The following is a 25,096-nucleotide window of genomic DNA, read 5'->3' on the forward strand; positions in this document are numbered from 1 at the left end:
ATTATCCTTTGTTAGTAGTCTCTTTCGCAATTTTAATCGCTGTGCCGTTTGTTTTCAGTCGCTCACGAACATCGCTTGCAGGAGTAGTCAAAATGCCGCGTGTATCAAACGCTTTTGAAGATTACACATAGTTATAAAACCGTTAAATAAAGAAATAAACATAATAAATTTTTTATCATGTTAAAGCGTATAACTCTATTAATCTTTATTTAAACAGTCGACTTTGGCGCTTGTCAAAAGTGAGAACCGGCAAACCGTATAAGTGACGGGAATATCTCGGTGAGCATTCGGAAGTCAGCCAAGCGCGGTCATTGCGCGCGTGCTGAACAAGAATGCTGTATCATGACAGACTAGAAACAATAGACAACTCCCAAAGCACAAACTCAGCCAAAACGCTAAAAATCTTCAATGTTTACTCAAGTTTGGGCTTATAGAAGATAATGTCACAGTTTTTCAATGACCATGAAATTCAGAGTCCGGGTAGTTAGTTAATCAATTGTGGCCCTGAAAAAATTTGAAGGAAAAAAAACTACGAATTTTTAAGAAAATGCTTTTTTCGTGAGAAGGACTCTTAAACGCTGACAAACGTCAACAAATAGCGAAAACTATAATTTCTATACGTTTGCTTTGCTCGAAATCGCGCGCATTTACAAGGCTCTTAAGCGTTTTACTGACTTGCAAGGACCCATTTGTTATAACGATGCCCAAAATAAAGGGATGAATTTCATAGTTTATTATATATAATCCGTGTAAAGTTTGCTTATCATTTTCGCATAAATTATGACCTAAATTTGGAAACCGCTGAATTTTTCGAATTGGGTCTTTGCGATTTCGGTGAAACGCTGTTCAGCGCAAGGCACTAATGCGCACTATGTGTAGCCGAGAGATTTGCACGAAAAAATGCCGGCAACAGCCGATTTTCGACTCAGACCTCAAAGGGGCGTGGCATTATAACCACGTGACATTTACTCCGATGGCCAAAACTTTTATGTTACATTGTAGATTGATCGATATTTTATCCATTTTATGTGTTAGACTTACGATAAAAGTAAAGGTGAGGATACCAAAGAGCTTCAAAGTAGGATGGTACCCCCCCAAAAAAACTGGGTCGAGTCACCTTAACGGCGACTACAGTCAGTAAATTGCTAAGTTGTTTATAACTTGCACTTCACGAGACCAACTGCAGCACTCAATTTTATATTATTCTTGCAAAGTTTCATGTAATTCGATTCTCCAAGAAAATCAGGATTCAAGGGAATAATTTCCTTGGCCAACTCTTTAAAGTCTGAGGCTGAAGAAGACGAGAAAAAAAAGGAATATCAATATTCCTCTTCAGCCCCCAACAAATCAAATTTCGGGCTTTGCACTCTCAGAAAAAAAGTTGTTGAAGTATGGAAAGCGATAATGTTTCTAGCCGGGTTTTTATACGGAGCGTGGGAAGAAGGTTTTCACCCTATTCTTTCTACCATTAAAACTGTTAGTAGTAATAGCAGGCACTCGGCCTAATTTGGTTATTCTTTTTTTATTTGTCATATATGAGGCTTTCTTCTGCAATCCCGCACCTTAGTGGGAACTCATGGAATTTCGCGCCAGTGTCAAAAAATATTTGCATTCGCTTGCACCAATAACTATGATTGCACATTCTGCCGTTTGTATAAATTAATTGAGCCTTTGCCATAGTTATGCACAGAGTCGAATAGAGATATCCACAAGTAGACGAAATTGCCAGATACGATGCATGGAGACTTCCCGCCGTCTTTCCCAGTTTGTAGGAGATGAGATATACAATGTTTTCTGTTTATAAATTATCGTATTTATATGGCACTCGATGAGACAATGAAAACGATACTTATTTACGCCTGACGCAGCAAATTTAGAAATAACTTGCGATCAGGCCTCCCAAAGAAAATAAGAAAAAGCTAAGGACCGCCTGATCGCAGATTAATGAAGAAAATCAGTCATCTTGAGAGATTCCCTCCCTGCCCAGGATATTATCTAGTAAACAAAAGCAGTATTGTTTACTTTTTTCCTTGTTAGCGATATGCTTTATCTTTTTTAAACGACTTTTAAAAACCGTTAGCACCGAGTGTGAATTTATTTGCAGCATACGCGTATCGGCCAAATGCGACTGCTAGACGCAAATACTGCAAATGAGTCCTCTTGTCTTAAAAACAATTTACCAAACATGTTTGTGCTCATTTATCCTTTTACGAGCCAGATGTTTTGCATAAACAATGACATCATGCAAAGATTTACTTATAACGAAACAAATCGAGACGACTTTTTACAGTATAATGGAATCAATTTCACATCTCGGAAAAATGGTTCGAACTTCCGCTAAATCGGAAAACCCTAATACATAAGTGCAAGTCATGGTACAATTGTAAATCATCAAAAAACGAATTAATAAATGAAGTAGTTAATTAATTAATCAGTTAATTTAAGTAAGTAAGTAAGTAATAAGAGTATATTATACTTAACCTGGCAAAAGGCATAGTCAATCTGTTGAGATGGCGAGTTGTTACTCGTAAACACAAGACTGTCAGATAAGGTGAAGTTATCAACTCGGAGGTTTGTGTAAGCCATCCAGTTCTACAAAAATCAAAACAAAAGACATTTGAGGTATAGTCAGTCAGTTATCCACGGAATGCGACCAGCCTCTATCGAAGTTTTACTCAAGTAGGAACCTGATTAGAATTTAATAAAACAAGTACTGAGTCGAAAACGCAAGTATATTATTTTATAACATCTTGTGGTAACATTTAATTTGAGTACCTTTACTCATGTACACATGGTAACAGAGATTTGATTGCACAGTTTTTGTTTCTTTTAATTTAATTTTGAGGGCGGTTCTAATAGAATCAATTATTTTGTTATAACTGTTGGTATTTTATACACATATTTGTCCTTTCTTATGTAGTTTAGGCACTTAAATATAGCAATAACTGCGAAGAATGGTATTTCGATACTAAAAATGTGTGGCCAGCTCGACTATTTATTTTTGTAAGTATTGTGGTAACGTTGTATACAATGTGTGTAGCTTTTCAATGGATACAGGTCTTTAAAAAAGTATTTTAACTTTGCTTACAATAGTAATGCCTTTGTGAGGTCCGTCAAAAATTTTCACTTCCCTAAGACAGATTTTAAAACTGTATTCGGTCAAATCCTCCACCCACACTGCCATGGCGTCTTGAGGTCTCTCAGGAAACTGGTGACTAGCAGTCGCGAGTACGATTGGAGGACTCGCAAAACGCTTTAAATAAGGAAAGAAAAGAGATGAATGAGTTAAAAGACACTGAAAAAAAAGGAAATTTACAACCCATTCTTCACAGTGTAAACACCAAAAATTATAACAAGGGACCGTGACTTAAGTTAAATGGAGCAATCTAGTAAACATCGCTTCGTCTCTGTACAACAACAAGAGAAGCAGCTGCAACAACAACAACAAGAATCGTTTTGATTTATAGATTTATTTACCCGTGATTCATGATATTAAACGGAAAAAACCTCTCGTGGAAGGAGACTCTCACATTGAAGCCGTGAGAAAAGGACAAAAATATTTTTCAAACAGTACCAGCTATCGTAAAATATAATTACTAATATGTGTAAAGTTAATTAAATTACAAAACAAATTTGGCAAAATATACAAGTTATATCTTCTATTTTTCCTAAATAATTTAACCTCAGTTTGTGTACCGTGTTTATTGATTATATTTCATGAAAGATTCTCTAAACAGACTTACGGCGGCGAGCGTAAGAACTGACATCTAATGCCGATGCTTTATTACTTTTAGACTGGTATATATCAGAGTGTAATAGTCAAATACGGCTGAAAGAGTAAGAGGGTTTGAAGTTGGGGGGTGGGGGTAGGTGATAATATGAGTGGGATAGTGTGGGTCATGGAGTGGACATCTGTCTTAGTTATAATACTGCGCATTCCAAAAAAGAAGCCAGGCAAAATACAGGAAAACAGAGGGGAAGAGCCGCGCAACAAAAGATCACAGACAAAGTAAGCTGTGTCATTGTATTAATCGTTCTGAAAACAAACTAACTATTCACCTTTAGACTTTTATCGTCATTTCCTGTTAATTTATGAAGTCCGTGCATAACAGCATGTACATTATATATAGGTAATTGAACTTGAAACTTTTAAAGTGAAGTCAGTTTTCTGTCAACACAGCTGGTTAAGTTCCATAAGAAGAATCGCATTTGCGGTCGTGAGTTACATCTTTTGATTATACCTTGCGTGACTCACCCGTTTCTGCTTTTTTTAGATTAATCCTACATAGGCACCTTGTAGGTAATCATAATAAAACGGAACGTACCTGAGGAAAGACGATCTTTTTACATTCTGTTCCGGTAGTCCAAGAGTCCAGGGAAGTGGTTCCCAGTTGTGCTCCTTTGGGAGCAGACTGTAGGGCAATCCAGTTTATCTCGGCAGTTGAATTTGAGCCGTTTCTGTACTCGTAGATACAAGCGTGGAATTGAGTTCTTTCTTCCGATTCCACCCAAATAGAAGCACCATTACCACGGGCCTGGTTTTTAACTGAGTGACCAAACGCAGCAAAGACTTTTACTTGCTTTCCACCAGAGAACGATTCAGCAAATGTGATTGTCTCACAAGCGAACAACGCTGGACTTTTGACAGTGACGTTGGTTTTTCCAGCTTTGAAACTTATTGCTGTTATAAAGAGAAGAAAAGTGTCTTAGTAAAAGTAAGCTCCCGTTGCCTCTGGGCTATTTACAGTGGATGCAATATCTTTTAATAATTTCAAAACGCCTTGAGCGCAATGGCCTTGAACATAGTTCCGCAACTTGCCCTTTCCTTGCGCGCCCCACCCCCGATACCTGTATCCTTTTTTTGAAATGAAACTTTCATCAATTTTACCGTAGAAAATGAACATCAAATATCAATATTTAAAAGCATATTCGTGAAACATTTCAATAAGCAAATACTTCATGGTACCTTGACTTCCCTGAGCAAGAAGCACAGCAGTGCATACCGCGTAGAGGACAAAGGGAAGGCGTTGTTCTCCCACCATCTTGGCTTAACTGAAGAAATGCTCCCTCTCATGCGAATAATATACAGATTGTCTTTAGGTGAAGGCATCATTTCTGTTGCGTGGACAGATTATGGAGAAGTAAAGCACTGAATTACCTAAAATGGACATAATTTATCATGGTCCTGAAGTTGGGGTCGAGTAAAGGGGGGGAAATTGCTCTTCGGAGAATTGGCCTAAGTATTGCAGTAAATCATTCTGATTTCACAAAAAAATGACCAAAAAATGGAAGAGGGAAGAACTTACAGGAACTCCCTCAGGCCCCTTCTCCTTCCAAATTTTCCTCCCCCTCTCACTATTTTGCCCCTTAGAGAACAATGGTTTACTCCTGACGTTTTAAATAAACATCTTCCATGCACTTATACATGTATATCATTAGTTCCTGTCCACAAACAATAAGGGAATTTTTACTTATATACACTAACCTTATTTCTTTACCTTCCCTTTTTCTTCCAAAGACAACTTATCCAACTGCACGTTAAATGTTTGACTTTAACTTTTCGCTTTAATTCCATGTTTCCGTGATGTACTATTTTGCTTTGCTCTTCAAGTGTCAAGAGTTGAAGCTTCTCTTTGTGTCTGATATATTGCAAAGCTCATTGGCTGTTTATTCGCTTCTCTCAAAATCTGCACAGACAATCTGACTTGCTCCATGAAGAAAAAGTAAAATTAAGTTTCATCACTGCACTGCCATGCCAAAGTGATTCATACTGATTGTTCATGCATTACTACTGTGAGGCACTTGTCAGTTTGTTTTTCATGACGTCTCAGCTAATTATATCCTTTAGTGTCCTTGTCAGTATAAGCGTCTAAAGAAAAGATTAGCGATCAATCCTTTTTTTTCCGAATTAATAAGCTTTCCAAAGCTTTAACACGTAAAGGGAATGTTTGGTATTTGTAATGTAATCACAACAAATAATTATGATTTAAACCAACGAGGAAGCAACTTTTTAAGAATTTAGAGGAGCAACTTACTTACGGACGGTTGTTCCCCTGAAACTGACAATACTAGTTTCAAGTTGGATGATTAATGCCATTTGCATTCGTCAAATTCTATCGCTGTCGAAAGTGATATCCATCACCCTATTAAGGCTGTCCCCAATTCACAGTGCTGATGGCGCGATTAGCAAGCACTAGTCGCGGCATCTTCGATTGCTTACGTGGCGGTTCCGGTAAATTTAGCGCGCTTATTAGCTACCTCCCATTCCCTCCTCATTTCATCTACCCAGTGATTTTAACGCCGGGTTCTTTACAGTATACTCTTGGTCATTTTCCTTCTGATACTGAAAATCTAAACCTTGGTTTGAACTTGAAAAGTTAATGCTTTGTTCTTTACTTGGAGAAAATGGCCAATAGAAATTCCTGCGTAACGACGTTTGCGTGGTTTGATTCATACCGCTGGGTTCAGTATTTTTCTTCTTTTTTTTTTTCACCAATATTTTAATAATTCCTTTTGTTTTTCGGAAGTATACTTCCCAATATAATCCTACCGTATTTTATTGCTAATCTAATAATCTGAACTTCAGAAAGGAGAAGGTCATCCATAATGACTTGAGACCTACCCGCACTGCCCTAATCACCTGAGGTTTCGCACGTTTCATTACCTTTGCTTCAGTCTCGATTTTTTATCTCCACATTTTCTTATGCAGTGTACTTTTTTTACCGATTGTGATATGTGTAGTAAGGTCAGTTGACTAATCATTTATGCACGCTGACACCAAAAATCTCTTCACTAAAGCACACCAGGCCGGTACATTTGATAACATACGAACAACGAACTGATTTCAGGCTCCTTGGGTTTTTCAAGAGAGAATGTGTGGTCCCGACCTCCTTTCTAGAGATGAGAGATGGTAGAGATGGTGCTTATTAAAGCTCTGCAGTCATTCCGCAGTCTTGAATGACAGCATGAGGTCAAAGTAAGGAAAAAAAATTATCGCTACGGCGAAACTAGACTGTTCACAGATTTCAGAGATCGTCGAGCGCGTACATGAAATAAAAACCGCGGGTTATTCAGGCTGCTCGTCGATTTTCGGGACTGTTCCGAAGCTTTTTTTTTTTTCTGAGAACCAATCAAAATTTACTTTGTAACTAATTTAGAACTGATACGGGAGACTGTCGCCCTTATGTTATGAAAACTTTGTCTCAAGATGTAAACAAAGCGCTACAAGGGGCAATAACAGTTTTATGAAGTAAAATTTGACGAAAATCGGAATTCAAAATGGCCAGGGTAACCAGACATGACAAAGACGACTAATCATGATAAACATTTACGGGCCTGGCACTTGGTGACGAAAGCTTGCGCTTTTTCAAAAGAGTAGGCTGATTTAGTAACATAACGGGAACGTCAGCTGACTACGGCGCGCGTAAATAAAACAATGACCAATGGCAGAGCTGCAAACTGAGCACCAGAAGTCGTGTTTAGTCCTTTCCGCTCGCTTTCCCGTCGTCTACTGACGTTCCCGTCCTGTTGCTAAATCAGCCTAGTGTGTGTCAACATTACGCGACCTTATTTTCACCCGATAGTTTTCAAAGGTTGCTATGAATAACATATAGTATATTTTTGCAATGATACTGAGACGAAAAGTACTTCTCGATTTTTTACAGAAAGGTTTCGCGAAGAAAGTTATTAGTGCATGCCATAGTGCAGCTTAGTGCGCACATAGTTAGTAGAGTTCCCCTCTACTAACTATGGTGCGCACAAATGACAACACACTTGTCGGCTCCGCTACCCAAAAATATAATTGTCTTTGTCCGTTGATTTTGTTCTGTAAAAAAAGTTAAACGGCGGAGTGTGTAACTGTTGAGTTATGGATGTACTAAGAGAACTGTTTACGGACTTAAAGGATTCAACTACTTTTCAGACAGGGATGCCTTCCATTCTCTGATTCCATATTAGGACAAAAAAAAATCCGTGCTTCTGATTGGACGGCCAAGAAACCCCAACATGTTTCTAAACAAATGAAAGGAATTGGGACGCTTCAGGGTTCTTCAGGGTTAATTATATGAGTATATGATTCTGGTACAGCGTACAGTCAAAAGATTGATGCTTCAGATCAAGAAACGGTCTAAATGTTATAACCACACTTAGCAGACGGGTCATCCTGGGTAGAAAAATTGCTTGTTACTTCAAAAATCCACGTCTCAACTTTAATTATCCCCCAGAAAGACCAGCTTTCCCCGCTCCAGCAATTGATATGATACATCCTCATATCTGAACATTAGCGTTAGGCCAAAAATTATATGTACTATGCCCGTAACACATTGTGAAGGCGAATTAAGTGCAAGTCCATTGCACCGCCTTTAGTTAACAACTACATGACCTCATCGATTTGGAAAAGTCGCATATCAAGCCCTAGAGGATCATATGTCTTATAGGGGTTGTCTACAGAAGTATCGGCCGATATCTCAGTCGACTGTCAGTCACAAATGGGTAGCTACATCGGTCGAGTGTTGGTCGTTTATTACATTTACATTTTTGTAAGCTTTGACCTTTAACATCCATGGTTTAAAAAAAAAACGTCGAAATTTTAAATTACTACCCCTTCTGAGAAGAAACGTAGAGCTTTATATTTGCTTCTGTCCCAACGTTTTTTTGTCACTTCTTGCATACGATGTCAACAGCGGCTTCGATCAAAGTGAGCGTTGTTTAATATCTGCAGTGTTCTTTGCCTTAATTCTTGACTTGTTGGTACATACAATGTTCTCCATAAATTAGCTTCTATTTATAGGCAAAAATAGTCTTGCGAGGAAATCCCAAGTTCACAAAATAGTCAGAAGGCGGCCTCGTTTTCCTCTGTAGCCGGGTAAACCTTGCCGTTCGAGCGTATAAAAAGTCGGCTACAAAGAATCACTTCACAATAAATATATAGGGCTGTTTATACACCATGAAGTCTTTTCTTTAACATTCAAAATCATGAAGACTAGGATATTCTTGTATTTTTAAAAAGTTCCGTCTTACTCTAAAACTTTGGCAAAACACCCAGTTTATGACAGCGATTTTGTTTTGCTTTATATTCACCGCGCTACGTCATAGTCCGCGATATGGAACCAATCACTTCGCTTGAATCACCAAGATCACTGAGTGTGTATATGCTAAAAGGAGATATGCCAATACTTGTTGTGTTTAATGACTTCCTCCTTCTTGCTAGTAATCACTGTAAGATTTCATTGGTGGAGGATTTAATCAAGCGACCAGAATGTTCAAGAGAGCAAAGAATTGATGCCCTAGAGCTCCTGGGTGCCTCCCTGTGTCTTACCGGAACAATGCCTGAAGAAGAGGCAGCTTTTCAATACATAAAGCGTGGAATGGAAGAGCGATTTCAAAACACCTCAGATCCCATATTGAAACAATCTTTACAACCTGTTAAAGCATATCAAAATAAAATGGAAAGCCAAACTCTTGAGGAACTTGCTCTAAAAGAGTTAAGTGACACCTACGCCCAGGAGTTAGAATGCCTCCTTATTATGGAAAGGATTCTTGGAGAACAACATAGAACTTCTTGAAGCAATTCGGAGTGTAACGAGCAGTTGTGATGAAAGCCGTTATGAACTTTTGGTAGGACTGTGCAGATATGCAATGAAAATAGCACAGTGTTATAATCAAACAGTTGGCTTTGATTTAGACCATTTATTATATTTATATAGTGCTGCGTTTGAAGAAAGCAAAAATCTACCTAGTCAAACAGATGTACTTGAAGTGCTTGATCAAGCAATAACAGCATTGGTAAAAGAAAAAGAAAAGACAACAGTGGAAAGTGAAAAAGAACTGACAAAATTATTTGGAAATATAGTTCAACTTTTGCAGTTTCTTACCAAAGATGAACTTTGTGGAAACAACAAGAATGCTAGTGTGTCATGTATACTACAGAAGCTATGTGCATTGAACCCACGTGACGAGGAAGGAAATACATTGTTACACATTGCTGCCGCTAGTAGAAATCCAGTTAGGTACTTTGAGGGGTTGTGGAGCGTGCCCACTCTTGGATTTCCTTGTATTAAGACAGTGCAACTACTTTTAGATGCAGGCTTTAATGTAAATGCATTAAACAACAATGGAGATACACCACTTCACAGGGCAGCCATGTTTAATCCCTATTACTGGACAGAATATCATCGTATAACCAAGATGCCGGAGGTTCTTTTACTTGGAGGCGCTCATCTTGATTGTACCGACAATGATGGTTTGACAGCCATGGACAAGAGCAGAAATGTTAGAGCAGAAAGCTTTCTTTCCTATCGATATAACATGACACTGTGTTTAAAATGTGTAAGTGCCAGGGCAGTGAAAAAATATGGCCTTCCTTATTTTGGTGAGGTTCCAAAAAGCCTGGAAAAATTCATCAGTATGCATTGAGACTAACAGAAATAATCTTTGTTTCCAGAAATTATTTCTATTTTCACTGCAGCAGGTTTAGTTTAGTGTGTAGAGCAATGGATTGCAATATGGGAGATTGCAGGTGCAATGCCTGGCTCTACACCAATACTCAGGGTCTTAAAATAAAAGAGCAATGAAGGTGTTGCCATTGCCCTGCAAACAGCTATAAGACCATCACGTGGCTCAGATGACTTTGTATAAAGATGGCGGTCCTGTCTCCAGTAGGAGATACATTGACACTAAAAATAATATAGTGTCTTTTCTTTCTAGATATGTCTTTATTGTTGTAAATATGCTAAATTGATTCTGCAATTGTAGTTTTAAATTAGACCTACTCATTGCTATACTGCTGACTGAAGTCCAATTTGGTCTGTCAACATTACTGAGTAACACTTTCACCCCCAGAATGAAAATGAGTCTTTTCAGGTGGTTCTAACCTTTAGAGTCTGTGCTATTATTTTGTTTCTTTAATGTTTTATAGAATAAAATTAAGAAACCATGTTACATTTTGACTTTGGCCAGTTAAGAATGCCAGGTAACAGGAGTTGTGTATTATCAGGTTTAAAAACCCGCGGTGAAGCCAGGAGTTTTTAAACCTGATAATACATGAGTGCCTGATTTTTTTGAACGGCTTCAAAATGTCTGATACAGATTAACTCATTCTTGCACTAATAAGTAGTTTTGAGGTTATTTTGGTCTAAAAAACTGGCCGTAAAGTTTAGCAACGTTTTTACCAGATATAAAGACAATCACTTAACAAAAGAAATTATTTCTTTTGTTTTTTCTTTATGAATTATTAAAGAGTTTTTGAACTTTATTTAGGCCAGTATGATTACACCAAATTGGACAATGAAGTTACCAATAGATTGATCATAACTAAAACAAAACGTTGTTTTATTGTACAGCTGATTGTACTTCAATGTTCTCATAGATCTTTACATTAACTGTAAATAAAAGTATTTGACATACTGCGTTCACTTCATAAGTAAAAAGACATCATTGATAGTATGCAGATCTTAATCCCAGAGACCACGTTTCACTTTACACCAGTGGATGGGCACCATCCTCACATGTGGATTGGGATTTAAGGGGAAAAAAGGGTTTCTCCTGGGAACGAGGTTGGCAGTCTGCTATCCAGTTTCTTTGGTCAGCAGATGGTCGACTTAAGAGTACAGGCTGTTAAGAATGGTTGAAACAATGCAGTGCTGTCAACTCTCCCGGATGATCCGGGAGACTCCAGATTTTAGACCATATCTTCCAGGCTCCAGATTAAAGTATGAGATCTCCCGGATAATCGCAATCAAAGTAGTTTTCTATTTCTTCAGTAGACTCGACTTTCCGACTATAAAATTTCAAATACTGGTACCCTGTGAACAGGGAGCCTGTTCACAGGCTAAATTTAGAATATATTGCTTTGTTTCAACTATTTTGAAGTTAACATTGAGCGTTTCCTCATAAACTCTGGCATGCCATTGTAATAATAATGAACCAGTCATCTCAAATATACATTGCCTACAACATCTTTTTTGCGCGTTTTTTGTCATCACAAATTTGTGACGATCGGAGCCAACGAGTATTTTTTGCACAAATGACGTCATGTACCATGCTTTATGACGTCATCTGTCATCCCTTCCCTATCAATTCTCAATATTTGAAGAAGTGGGGGGTTGACAGCCCTGCAATGCATCATGGACCCAAGGGAAGTTTTGTGTCCAGCGATTTTAGTGAAAACAAAGGTTTGTGGGGGTTGCTGTCTCGCGGGCTCACAAAACCTCCCTAAGGTCGATGGTATTTTGTATTTTCCATTAAGAATCCCCTTTTACTTTTCCTTGCGCGCGGTCTCGCGACCAAATTACCTCCCCTTCCCTTTCGTTCGTTATCGATTGTTATCGATGGCCTGCGAATACAGCAACCTCGTTCCCAGGTTCCTATCCTACCCGTCCTCCGAATAGCCGAATTTTGCGCCCAGTTTCGCAAGCTATTTTATTGACAGCGACAAAAAGCCTTTCCATTGGAATACCGTATTATAGGAAATGAACGCTCCATGAAATTAAGGTATTGGAAATTAACGCGAATTTAATGGAAAATGACTCTTGAATAAAGAAAATTAACGCGAAAGAGGAGGTAGAATTTCATAATAAAGGAAATTAACGCGATTAAGACACAGTTGGTGGTGACAACTGGAACAAATTTATTTCAACACTGGATGTAAAAAAATTCAAAACTGAACAAAACTGAGCTGACATCACTTCTGACAGCGACAACGATGAAGATGAGTTCGAAACTTGTAAACCTCCGCCTTAGCTTTTGTGAAAGATGAAAAATAAAGGGTAAATGGAAAGAAAGAAAGCTTGTAGTTAATGTTTTTTAGGTGTAAAGAATGTCTGGACAGGTTCCAAAATTGGGGGTTAACTGGAAATTAAGAGCGCGGACATTAACGCTGTACTTAATTAAGGTCGCGGAAATTAACGCTCAACAAAATTAACGCGACTTAAATTAACGCGAATTTTAACGATTCGCGTTAATTTCATGGAACGTTAATTTCCTATAATAAGGTAGACGTTTTTAGTTTGTATGTTTTGTTTTCCCAATTCAGACCATGTAATGTTCTCTAGAAAATTCATCAATTATGTATGCACGTGGATAAGACGAAATTTGAAAGAAACAGTTTTCTGGAATACTATCACGTGGTTTGAAAGAGGAAAAGAAACATACAAGCTAAGAAGGTCTATTGCTGTAAGGCGTGAAACTGCGCAGCTGTTACTTATATAAATCGTATCATCAGTTATGCCCATTAATAATCTAATAAGGCTCAGAACACGAAAATGTGACGTAAAACCGGCTAATTCGACCACAGCCAGAATATTAGGTTTCGTGGGGAACAAAACGGTCATGAGAAAGCATTTACATCAAGTTATTGGCGCAGTAGTTTATTTCACGAGCGTGTGATCCGAAGACTAAGCCAAGAAAATTGGGAAATGCAGCGTAACGCGGTACGTCTCTGTTCATATTCCCTAAACCCTGGCGTTACACAAGTCTTCGAAGCTTCTCAGACTGGAGATGTAGACAAACTTCGGAACATTTTAAAGCAAATGCAAGCCCATGAAATAAATACAGCATTAGACACTATGGCCATGACAATGGAAAGCTCTTTTTGTGGAACGCCAGTAGCTTTTGCTGTTGCTAATGGGCATATGGATGTTTTAAGGTGTCTGGTTGAAAATGGCGGCGATATTAATTCTCGCCGCTTGGTTCGAATATATTCTGATGATCACAAGTGCGACAAGTGTACTCCTCTAATGATAGCTTGTGAAAAAGGACACATAAATGTAGTTAAATTTCTCATTGGACAAGGAGCGTGTACGGACCTTCAAAATACGAGGGGGCGAAACAGCTTTACACTTCGTTGTTCGGGCCAAGGGTGACTCGGTTGGCATTTCAAGACGTTTAATTGAAAATGGAGCCGACGTTAATGCAAGAACGCATAATAAACGCACGCCTTTGATGCTTGCAAGCTCTAATGATGACATAAATTTGGTGAACTTTTTACTTAAAAATGGAGCTTATGTTAATCTTGAAGACGATCAAGGAAGGAGCGCTCTTCATTACGCAGTACGTGCCTCTTATCATGATACTTGTGATGTAGTGAGATGTTTGATTAGTGCCGGAGCTAACGTAAACGCACGTACAAAATGTCTCAGTTCTCCTCTGATGAAAGCAAGTGAAATGAATAGTATTAACATTGTAAATTTCCTCATTGAAAATGGAGCCAATATCGACTATCAAAACAAAGAGGGCCTCACTGCTCTTCACTATGCCCTCACATGTTATCGAGGTAACTTTGTTAACAATATCAGTGAAGTTGCTCACAAACTTCTTACCCTCGGGGCATCTAACTTATACAGTAATCAACGACTGACCCCTTCACTTTATGTCTGTAATCGGTGCGAGATTTCAGTTGTAGAGAACTTGGTTCTGAGGCCAGAATATACAACGAAAGACAGGATCGATGCTCTAGAGCTCCTTGGTGCCTCTCTCGTCACTTGTTTGCCACTTAGAGACTATGATGTCCTTGAAGTAGGATATGAGTACATGAAGCGGGCTATGGAAGCAAGGTTTGAAGATGGCTCAAAACTTTTGTTAAAACAACCAGTTGAAGCTGATGAGGATTATCAAAATTGGAAAGAAAGCGAAACCATGGAGGAACTTGCTAAGATAGAAGGTAGCACTGACGCCATAATTTTGGAGGGTCTTGTGATAAGAGAAAGAATTCTTGGAAGGGAAAATACAGCACTTCTTGAACCACTACGAATTGTTGCTCAATACTATGGTAACCTTGGTGATCTTTACCTTCCCACCTGTATTGGACTGTACAAGCGTGTAATTAAGATAGCCCACAGGTGCAGTGACTCAGCCAGAGAAGAAGTTGATAAGTTAACCAGTTTATTATATAAAATGGTCAGGAGCAATGACTATCCAAAATTGAACGATTTAGTTACATTGCTTGAACACTCGATTCTTGAGTATGAGATGGAAAAAAAGCACATAACAGAGCTAACGTCTGAGAAAAATCCACTCAAGCAACTGATTGATGCGCATAGATCACACTTGTCTAACTCTCTTCATTGTCTAATAAAACTTGTGCAAATCACGAAATGTTACGAATATGGGAAAACTTCAAGGCGTTTATCGGCGTTATTGCAAAGACTTGTCCAAATGAATCCTCGTGATGATCTTGGAAATAACTTGTTACACAAGGCTGTTGGTAACCTTGTGAGTGGTGAAATCCTCTGCATAGATACAGTAAAATTTTTCATGAATGCGGGGGTCAGTGTTAATGCGGTCAACAACAATGGCGATACCCCGCTTCACAGAGCGGTCATTATCAAGCCCAACAATCGTGCCGAGCTCCTTCATTTGTCTGACATGTTGACGGTTTTGCTAGATGAAGGTGCTCACCATGATTTCGTCAACAATCTTGGTAAAACAGCCATGGACCTGGCCACAACCGATGGGGCACGCAGGATTCTATCAGAGAAAAGAAATCTGGAACTGAAGTGCATCTGTGCTAGGGCGGTAAAGAATTTTGGACTTCCTTATATGGGAGTTGTGCCCAAAACATTGGAACGATATATCAGTATGCATTAGTTAGGATACTGTTTCTACTTAAGGGGGCATTACGGTTGTTTTTGGGGGGAAATGATGTTGATTTGGAAACGAAATAAATTTAATAGGGTAGAAAAGTTATATAATAAAAGCTATTATTAAAAACTGAATCATTAGATAATGCAATTCTAGAGCTCTGATTAAGCTTATCCATCATGATATATGAGCTATTATACTTTATATGCTCTCTAAATCTGGTAACTGTACGCGTCTGCTCAAAATTAAAAACAAGCTGAAAATCGGTTGTTTTTACAAATAAAGTCCGGAAGAATTCTCAATATTTTGTGGGCGTTTTTAATTGAACAATTATTCCACTAGCGCTTGTTGGATATGAGATGATTATAGCCACGCACCTCGTTGGCTATCTAATCTACCATCTCATATCCAACGCGCACTCGTGGAATAAATGTTAAAAATACCGAATTACTCCCCTAGACCTCAACCTCTCCGCCCCTGTACCACGCAAACGTCACGTATCCCCCGCCAGTGAGTTTAAGGTCAAAGGCAATTTGTTCACGCCTCAGGTGCGTTTCACTCGTGCTTGGCTAAAAGCAGATGAAGCAAGATCGTCCACAAACAAGACTTTTTCATTTACAGATTATGGAATTCGACCACTTCTTATGTGTTACACGGTATTATAGACTCCGACCACGTGCGGATTTTAGTAAGGATATTCAATGACAAATTTTAAAAAAGGATTATAGTCGAAATACCTGTTGAGGAGACAAAGCCCAGGGGCAGCTCAATCTGTTAGCCTTTTTTTTTTTCTGCAAAAAAATTAGTTATTTTAGAGTTTTAATTGGAAACGAATACAGGTCGGTATATTGAATTGAAAAGTTCGCGAGCTATTCCCTGCTAGCAGAGGTCTGCTAGCAGGGAAGCGAGCTAATTATTATTGACTTATGTCAGGAGCCTATGTTTTGTCTCAAACGGTTTATAATAAAATTAGAAGTGATTTTATCCAGTTTGGGTGGGGTTTTCTAGGCCTTGTTATTGCTTTTCCCCAGAATCGAAACAATCCATCCCCGTCAAACAACCTAGCCTTTCCCCACCAAACAAAATACTTTGTTAACCTGCAGTAAAGCTATTATTTTGAGCACTGCGTGGGTGCACGTGAGCCTGATCCGATAACAGGAAAATAAAGAGAGAGATAGGAAGTACATAATCTCAGGCAATCGCTTTGCACCGTGTAAAATGCTGGAGATTCTTTTGTCAAAGTATCAGTGCCTAGCCAAAGACGAACGTTCGCGTACCCCCTCCCCTCCCCCGTTTTAAAATGATGCCTGTAAAGACAATGATAATGCAGCGAAAAGTTTTTCCTTCCCAGAAAACAGTTAGAAATTAAATTTGGACTTGCCCTTAAAAACGCTTTTTTTTTTCATAGAAGTTCCTACAGACACACGATAAACGAAAAAATTGTGCTCCATTATGTTACGTGGTTCCATCCGTTTCCACGTGCATGACAAGAACCAATCATGAAACATTTTTAAAATCCCCAGGTTGCGCGAGAGCGCCACATTCAAATTCAAAATTGTGTGATAATTATTCAGTCTGAGAAGGTTTACGCGAAAATACGCCATTCTTGTTGCGAACAGTTATGTTGACTCTTGGTGAATATTGCTCTTTCACTGCCGTTCAGTTCGTTTTGCCTTCTTCACCTCGCCACAAAAATGCTACTGGCAAACATACAAGAATCTCTGGCGACGAGAAAACAAACTACAAAAGGTAGGTAGAAAATTCTTTTCGGTATTCGAGGCTCGTTCAGCTAATTTTGTTATTCATATCCTGAAAACTGCAAGATAAACCAGGTTATTTTGTTGTTCAAGTACGTTTTAATATTGGTAGTCATACTCACCAAGAATTATTCATTTGCTGCAGATAAAATACTGAATTGGAAGCAGAGAAGGACGCTCTAAGCCAGATGATAACCACATGGAGAAGAGCTTGCAGACTTGAAGATTTATACAATTGGCAGACGTGAAAGTCAACGATTAAAAGTAAGGCCTGGTTTTTTGTCATATGGAGAACGCCATCTTGTAAAGAAATTGTTTGCTTAAAACAAGTGTTTGTATCATTTGTTAAATTATGTATATACAAGCTTCAACTTGGGCTATTTGAGTGAAATAGTATGAAATTGTTGCACGCATGCAAGAAAGAAATTTGTCATGGCAAGTTCCGTTCATTTGTATCATCGCAAGTGCATGTAATACTCTGCAAAGGGGGCAAGTGAAGAATGCGCCTATATTCCTTAGTGTCAGTTCGCCATGATTGCACATCGGGCCCAAACAAATTGACTTTATCATTAGTTGACTATTTCATTTCAATTTCGTTTCTGTGCTGTTTTGTTAATCCTTTTCGTTTACGAATTTCAGCTCTCCACGGATCAGAACGGTTTCCACAGGCAGACCAACCCGACCAGACCACCTTTTTCCTGTTTTATAAATCAGCTGCAAATTTCCTCAGCACATCCCGAACCATCAACATTCAAGATGCCATCGTCAGTTTCTGGTCATCAAGGTCAGGTTCATTCATTATGGGTTGGGTTAAGGGAGGTTAATTTGCAGAGCCCTGTATGAACCTTTCAAAGTATACTCTCCACACACCTCCGGCTCGTAGTCACTGGAATTCATATTTCGGCTTAACCTAATTGTAGTTAGATTAGCTAGCAGGTTCCCCTGGGCTGGTAAGGGCCTCCCCTTCCCCTATTCAAACTTGGGTTGTTTTGCAGGCCGAATTCGATTAACGATAGCCTGATTCGGCTTTTCAAACTAAATTTCGGCTTCGATTCGGTGTCCTTTCGTTCGTCTTCGCTTCGCCTTGGATTCATTTCCTCGTTATGTCTTCGTCATCGTGGTCGCCATCGTCGTCTTTGTTGCAGTCTCCCGCTTAGTTGCGCAAAATCTCATTTATCTAACCACACTTCACTTGACAGTCAGTGCGCCGGGCAAGTGAAGCTTTCATTCGTAAAGTTCAACCAGACAGTAATAACTCAAAGGCAAATTCAGGAAACTAGAGAAAACAGATCATTTAACTTCTGATTAAGTGTCTGACTACACACCATTTAACTTATAAAGACCATTTTAGTTTCATAACTTCAGCAAATGTTTTACTTCTTTTCAATTTTCAGCGTACTGACTTCTTTTTATCATCTAAACAAGCCAACCAAGCACGCCTCACCAGGCCCCATATGGAGCCCAGTTCCCTTTGGAGAAACATGACTTGTACATGTAAGCATGATGGCGAGAAAATACAACCAACAACAGCCCATATAAGGTAGGGCTGGTTTATATGGTGCATCGTCTGTTAAAACCGTCTTCGGTGTCGTCGTGTTGATTAAAAACGGAACGTAATGTAAAGTGTTCTGTTCGCTACGAACACGCTCGCAGGTAGGTGTGCAGTTTTTCCAAACGTTGCACCATATCGGTCAGCCCAAGTAATCACAGGGACACAAGGTTAGTGATTTTTTTCTTTAGTAATGTAATAATACGTTACTTCTCTCAATTCGGCTTTTTCCGATTTCGATTTGGCATTCAGTCTACCAATTCAGCTTTTTAATGGCTCAAGGCTTGGTATCGACAATCTGTCAGTGTAGCAAGCAGCCATTGACCCTTGGGTGCGGTCTGGTTAACCCTGGGGTATCTCATTCGAAATGGCACGTTCTAAGGACATATGGAAACTTGTAGGAGCGCGTCCGTTATTAAGTAATTGATCTTCCTTTGTAAATGGAACCTAGAATTCAATAAAAGATACAAATATTTTTGTGTTGCTGTTGTGTTTTTTATTTCTCATGATATTTAGCTTAATAACTATCTTGTAAATGATGATAAAGATGCAATGGCATCAATAAAAATAAACAAAACAAAGTTGTCAGTGTCTTGTTTTATAGCTAATCTTAAAGGATTTTTAAGAAACCATAAACAATTTACTAATGAAATTTCATTTCAGCAAAGCCGAACGTCAGCATTTTTCTTTTTTCTACTCCTGGACGTCTACTTCAATCAAAGAATGAGTGAAGAACACATTTGTAAAGGCGCGCCCGGTCAAGATCAACTACTGCTTTGGCTGCGTTCCTGAAGAAACGCTCCAAACTACTGAGAAACTGAGTCCATTTCCTGAAAAAATAGGCAGACGATTTTGTACTAAGCCAGTAATATAATTGCACTTTGATGATCAATAAAGTTGTATTAATGTTGAAACACGCGATGTGTGTTGGCGTCTTCTTTTAAAATAGCGCATAAGTAAACCTAATTTCCATTTAAATAGTTGAACGAACGCAAATTATTGTAATATGTTGTTTTTATTGATCAATAAAATTACAAGCAAACAGCGATCAATGTATTGTTTTTTTTACTAACACATTGTAAACATAGAAAGAAAAAGTTATGTTTCAGGAGCATGGGAAGCGAACTGTTTTCTTTTGATTCGGCCGTCTATTTTCGGCGAATGATCATGAATGGAGGAAACTTCTATACTGGGCGCGCCCTTTCAAAGAAGTACAAGACACCGTTTTGTGGCGTTTTCTGATCAAGATACTGTCTCTTCACCAGTTCCTTGAAGTGCCCATTGTAAAGGAACTTGAGACCAGGTTTGGTAAGGTACACGGTATACAGTTACGACTTTTTTAACGTTTAAGATTTTATTTTAGAGTTTTCAGATTACAAGCCGAAGCAAGGGATTTCCAGTCAGTGCGACGTAGTTTGCTGTTGAGAACTGTAAAGACAAGAAAGAAACTAAAGCATTTACCGTAAGTAATTAGGAAATTGTGCTTTTTACAATAAATAACCCTCAATGCAGTAGGACTAAAACAGCTTAAAGCAAAATATATATTATTCTTCAAATGAAAGAACTTAAAAGGGCTTATGTATGTAAAACCCATGACCACAGACGAGGGGACGGACCTTACTCAGACCTTGATGATCATTTTAACTTGTATACAGACATCTCTTTCCCCAAATTTCTTGTCTTTATTTCCTTCATACTAATCAAAGGCTCTGGAAACTTCTTATTAATTGAAATAGGCACGACACTCTAGAATTTCAGATAGAAAACAATATTCAAAGTAATGGTCTTTACGTATTGTGTGGTGAGAAATAGAGAAGAAGTTTTTGACTAATTTCACTTTTCACAATGAACTGTATTTCAAGCAGGTCAAGAAATTCCAGATGGCATAGCAGCATTAAATGTGACAGAATTGGAGCCGCAAGTAACAACATGACGTACGTAATAGACCTTTTTACCGATACAGCGGCCATATTGAATTAATTCGATTTAAGGAGTATTACAAGATGCCCAGGAGACATGAGCACATTTCGTTTGTATTTTCAGGTGCTTTTCGGGACATTTTTTCTTAAAGTTTTCTTAGAATAAGATTGTAATGAGAAAAAAGATCTTTGTGCCGTGTTTGGATGTAATAATGATCGCCTTTTTTCCGAGAGGTATACAGTGAAAGATTACATTTCTATTACTAAACTAGAAAAAGGCGATCATTTTACATCCAAACACGGCACAAGGATCTTTTATCCCATTACAATCTTATTCTAAGAAAACTTTAAGAAAAAATATCCCGAAAAGCGCTCGAAAATACAAACGAAATGTGCTCATGCCCCCCTGGGCATCCTATAATACTCCTTTAATCGAATTAATTCAATATGAACGCCGTATCGGTAAAAAGGTCTATTATAACTTACAGAACACCAATACCCTAAAAGTAATGAACACAGTCCTTGTAATAAAGATTGAGTATTTTTTTTCTCTGCTCTAATCAAGGAGCTGTTGGTCTGAATGTTAAGTGAGTAATGGAAAGAGAAAAAAATTCAGGCGATTGAAGGCAAAATTGTGGCCAATCTAATCTTATTATCTACTGAGGAGAGAAATCTTGAAAGCAGTTATTTATATATTGCTATGAGACAGTTTGCGATGTTTGGAGGTCTTCAACTCGGAAGAGAAAGAGAAGTTTTTTCCACTAAAATAAATCTTTTTTTTATAACGATCAATTTTCAGGAAATTTCAGATTTCATATCAGCATTGAAGTCTCTACCTGTGACTGATTTGGAGCCACAAGCAACAACTTGACGTAAGTTATCTGAATAGAATATCAATGGTTTTAAAACCAGTAAACACAGCTTTCGTAAACACATTCCTTATTTATTTCTTCTCCAATAGAAAAGCGTTTGCCCTTAATGTTAAGTGAGTTAAACTTGAAATTTAAAAGTAAATTCCAGACGGTTAAAGGCAAGGGTGTAGCTGTACTGGGATTTAGAGTTATGGACTTGTATGACAAGAAAAAGAAAGTATTTATCACTTTCTATGATACAGTTTGTGCTTGCATTCAAAAGATGTTTCCAGGCCTTCGACTGTGTAACATGATATAGACGTTGATTCAGGGCATTTCTGTTGGTTGAGCTTACCTTTTCGTAACCTCAGCTTTCATTTTTCTCTCTACAATTTTCAGCGACTGACAAATCAGACCGTACCAATCAACTCCGTCTCATCATCTGAACAAGCCGAAGAAGCACGACTAACCCGGCTGTATCTGGAGCCCAGTTTCCTTTGGAGAAACATCACCTGTGAGCATGATGACGGAAAAATACAAGCGACAACAGCCCATATAAGGTAGGGCTGATTCATATGGTGCATCGTCTGTTAAAACCGTTTTCGGCGTCGTCGTGTTGATTACAAACGGAACGTAATGTAAAGTTTTCTCTTCCACGAACACGCTCGCAGGTAGGTGTGCAGTTTTTCCAAACGTTGCACCATATCGGTCAGCCCAAGTAATCACAGGGACACAAGGTTAGTAATTTGTTTTCCTTTAGTTATGTAATAATACGGTACTGTTCTCAATTCGGCTTTTTCCGATTTCGATTTGGCATTCAGTCTACCAATTCAGCTTCAAATACCTCAAGGCTTGGTATCGACAATTTGTCTATAGCAAGCAGCCATTGACACTTGGGTACGGTCTGGTTAACCCTGGGGTATCTCATTCGAAATGGCACATTTTGAGGACATATAGAAACTTGTAGGAGCGCGTCCGTTATTTAAGTAATTAATTTTCTTTTGTAAATGGAACCTGGAATTTAATAAAAGATACAAATATTTTTGTGTTGCTGTTGTGGTTTTTTTTCTCATGATATTTAGCTTAATAACAACTATCTTGTAAACGCTGATAAAGATGCAATAGCATCAATAAAAAAAAAAGAAAGTTGTCAGTGTCTTGTTTTATAGCTAATCTTAAAGGATTTTTAGGAAACTATAAGGAATTTACTAATGCAGTTTCATTTCAGCAAAGCCGAACGTCAGCATTTTTCTTTTTTTTTCTACTCCTGGCCGTCTCTTTCGATCAAAGAATGGATGAAGAACACATTTTTAAGGGTGCGCCCGGTCAAGATCAAGTACTGCTTTGGCTGCGTTCCTGAAGAAACGCTCCAAACTACTGAGAAACTGAGTCCATTTCCTGGAAAAACAGGCAGACGATTTTGTACTAAGCCAGTAATATAATTGCACTTTGATGATCAATAAAGTTGTATTAATGTTGAAACACGCGATGTGTGCCAGCTTCTTGTTTTGAAATAGGGCATAAAATTAACCAGCAAGTTCCATTTAATTAGTTGAACGTACGCAAATTATTGTAATATGTTGCTTTTAGTGATCAATAAAATTACAAGCAAACAGCGATAAATGTATTGTTTTTTTACTAACACATTGTAAACCTAGAAAGTTATGTTTCAGGAGCATGGGTAGGGAATTTTTTCTCTTAATTTGGCTATCTATTTTCGGCGAATGGTCATAAATAGAGGAGACTTCTATACTGGGCGTGCCCTTTCAAAGAAGTACAAGACTCCATTGTGTGGCGTTTTCTGATCAACATGCTGCCCCTTCACCACATGTTTGAAGTGCCCATTGTAAAGAAGCTTTAGACCAGGCTTGATAAGGCATACGGTATGCACTTAGTTACGACTGTTTTAACGTTTAAGATTGTATTTTAGAGTTTTCAGATTACACGCCGAAGCAAGGGATACCCAGTCAGTGCGCCGCTTTGCTTTTGAGAAGTGTAAAGACAAGAAAGATTCTAAGGCATTTACCGTAAGTAATAAAGAAATTGTGCTTTTTGCAATAAATAACCCTTAATACAGTAGAACTAAAACAGCTTAAAGCAAAATATATATTATTATGAAATGAAAGAACTAAACAGTGCTTATGTATGAGAAACCCATTACCACAGACGAGGGGGCGGACCTTACTCGGACCTTCGTCATCATCTGAACTTGTATACAGACATCTTTTTCCCCAAATTTCTTGTCTTTATTTCATTTCATACTAATCAAAGGCTTTGGAAACTTTTTATTAATTGAAACAGGCACGACACTCTAGAATTTCAGATAGAAAACAATATTCAAAGTAATGGTCTTTATGTATTGTGTGGTGAGAAATAGAGAAGAAGTTTTTGACTAATTTCACTTTTCACAATGAATTGTATTCCATGCAGGTCAAGAAATTCCAGATGTCAGAGTAGCATTTAAGTTTCAACCTGTGACAGAATTGGAGCCGCAAGTAACAACATGACGTACGTAATTATAACAGAACACCAATAACTTAAAAGCAATGAACACAGTCCTTGTAATAAAGATTAAGTATTTTTTCTCTGCTCTAATCAAGGAGCTGTTGGTCTGAAAGTTAAGTGAGTAATGGAAAGAGAGAAAAATTCAAGCGATTGAAGGCAAAATTGTGGCCAATCTAATCTTATTATCTACTGAGGAGAGAAATCTTGAAAGCAGTTATTTATATATTGCTATGAGACAGTTTGCGATGTTTGGAGGTCTTCAACACGGAAGAGAAAGAGAAGTTTTTTTCACTAAAATAAATCTTTTTTTTATAACGATCAATTTTCAGGAAATTTCAGATTTCATATCAGCATTGAAGTCTCCACCTATATGACTGATTTGGAGCCACAAGCAAGAACTTGACGTAAGTAATCAGAATAGAATATCAATGGTTTTAAAACCAGTGAGTAAACACAGCTTTCGTAAACACATTCCTTTTTTATTTCTGCTCCAATAGAAAAGCGTTTGCCCTTAATGTTAAGTGAGTTAAACTTGAAATTTAAAAGTAAATTCCAGACGGTTAAAGGCAAGGGTGTAGCTGTACTGGGATTTAGAGTTATGGACTTGTATGACAAGAAAAAGAAAGTATTTATCACTTTCTATGATACAGTTTGTGCTTGCATTCAAAAGATGTTTCCAGGCCTTTGACTGTGTAACATGATATAGACGTTGATTCAGGGCATTTCTGCTGGTTGAGCTTACCTTTTCGTAACCTCAGCTTTTATTTTTCTCTTTACAATTTTCAGCGACTGACAAATCAGACCGTACCAATCAACTCCATCTCATCATCTGAACAAGCCAAAGAAGCACGACTAACCAGGCTGTATCTGGAGCCCAGTTCCCTGTGGAGAAACATCACCTGTGAGCATGATGACGGAAAAATACAAGCGACAACAGCC

General features: G+C 38.2%; 3 protein-coding genes across 3 annotated transcripts in view; 2 read left to right on the top strand and 1 right to left on the bottom strand.

Annotated features, from left to right (window-relative positions):
* Nucleotides 1-3,221, bottom strand: part of LOC140945669 (uncharacterized) — a 19,125-nt gene extending 15,904 nt beyond the window's left edge. The window contains exons 1-2 of the mRNA XM_073394692.1: nucleotides 3,089-3,221; nucleotides 2,482-2,592 (exon numbers count right to left, since the gene is read on the bottom strand). Coding sequence (XP_073250793.1) covers nucleotides 2,482-2,592; nucleotides 3,089-3,184 — 207 coding nt within the window. The 5' untranslated portion in view covers nucleotides 3,185-3,221. The remainder of the gene's footprint in view (nucleotides 1-2,481; nucleotides 2,593-3,088) is intronic.
* Nucleotides 3,222-9,636: 6,415 nt separating this feature from the next.
* Nucleotides 9,637-10,413, top strand: LOC140945344 (protein fem-1 homolog B-like). Its single transcript, XM_073394380.1, has one exon. It carries the CDS (start codon nucleotides 9,637-9,639, stop codon nucleotides 10,411-10,413), a length of 777 nt encoding a protein of 258 aa, XP_073250481.1.
* Nucleotides 10,414-13,184: 2,771 nt separating this feature from the next.
* LOC140945671 (protein fem-1 homolog B-like) lies at nucleotides 13,185-16,114 on the top strand. Its single transcript, XM_073394694.1, has one exon. The coding sequence runs from the start codon at nucleotides 13,939-13,941 to the stop codon at nucleotides 15,580-15,582; it is 1,644 nt and encodes a 547-aa protein (XP_073250795.1). The 5' UTR covers nucleotides 13,185-13,938; the 3' UTR covers nucleotides 15,583-16,114.
* Nucleotides 16,115-25,096: the final 8,982 nt, after the last annotated feature.

The sequence above is a fragment of the Porites lutea genome, chromosome 8 (genome assembly GCF_958299795.1).
Source record: "Porites lutea chromosome 8, jaPorLute2.1, whole genome shotgun sequence".
NCBI classification, from domain to species: domain Eukaryota; kingdom Metazoa; phylum Cnidaria; class Anthozoa; order Scleractinia; family Poritidae; genus Porites; species Porites lutea.

What these genes read in the sequence shown, in the direction of transcription:
- LOC140945344 (XM_073394380.1), top strand. Translation starts at nt 9,637, where the DNA reads ATGAAAATAGCACAGTGTTATAATCAAACAGTTGGCTTTGATTTAGAC.
- LOC140945671 (XM_073394694.1), top strand. Translation starts at nt 13,939, where the DNA reads ATGCTTGCAAGCTCTAATGATGACATAAATTTGGTGAACTTTTTACTT.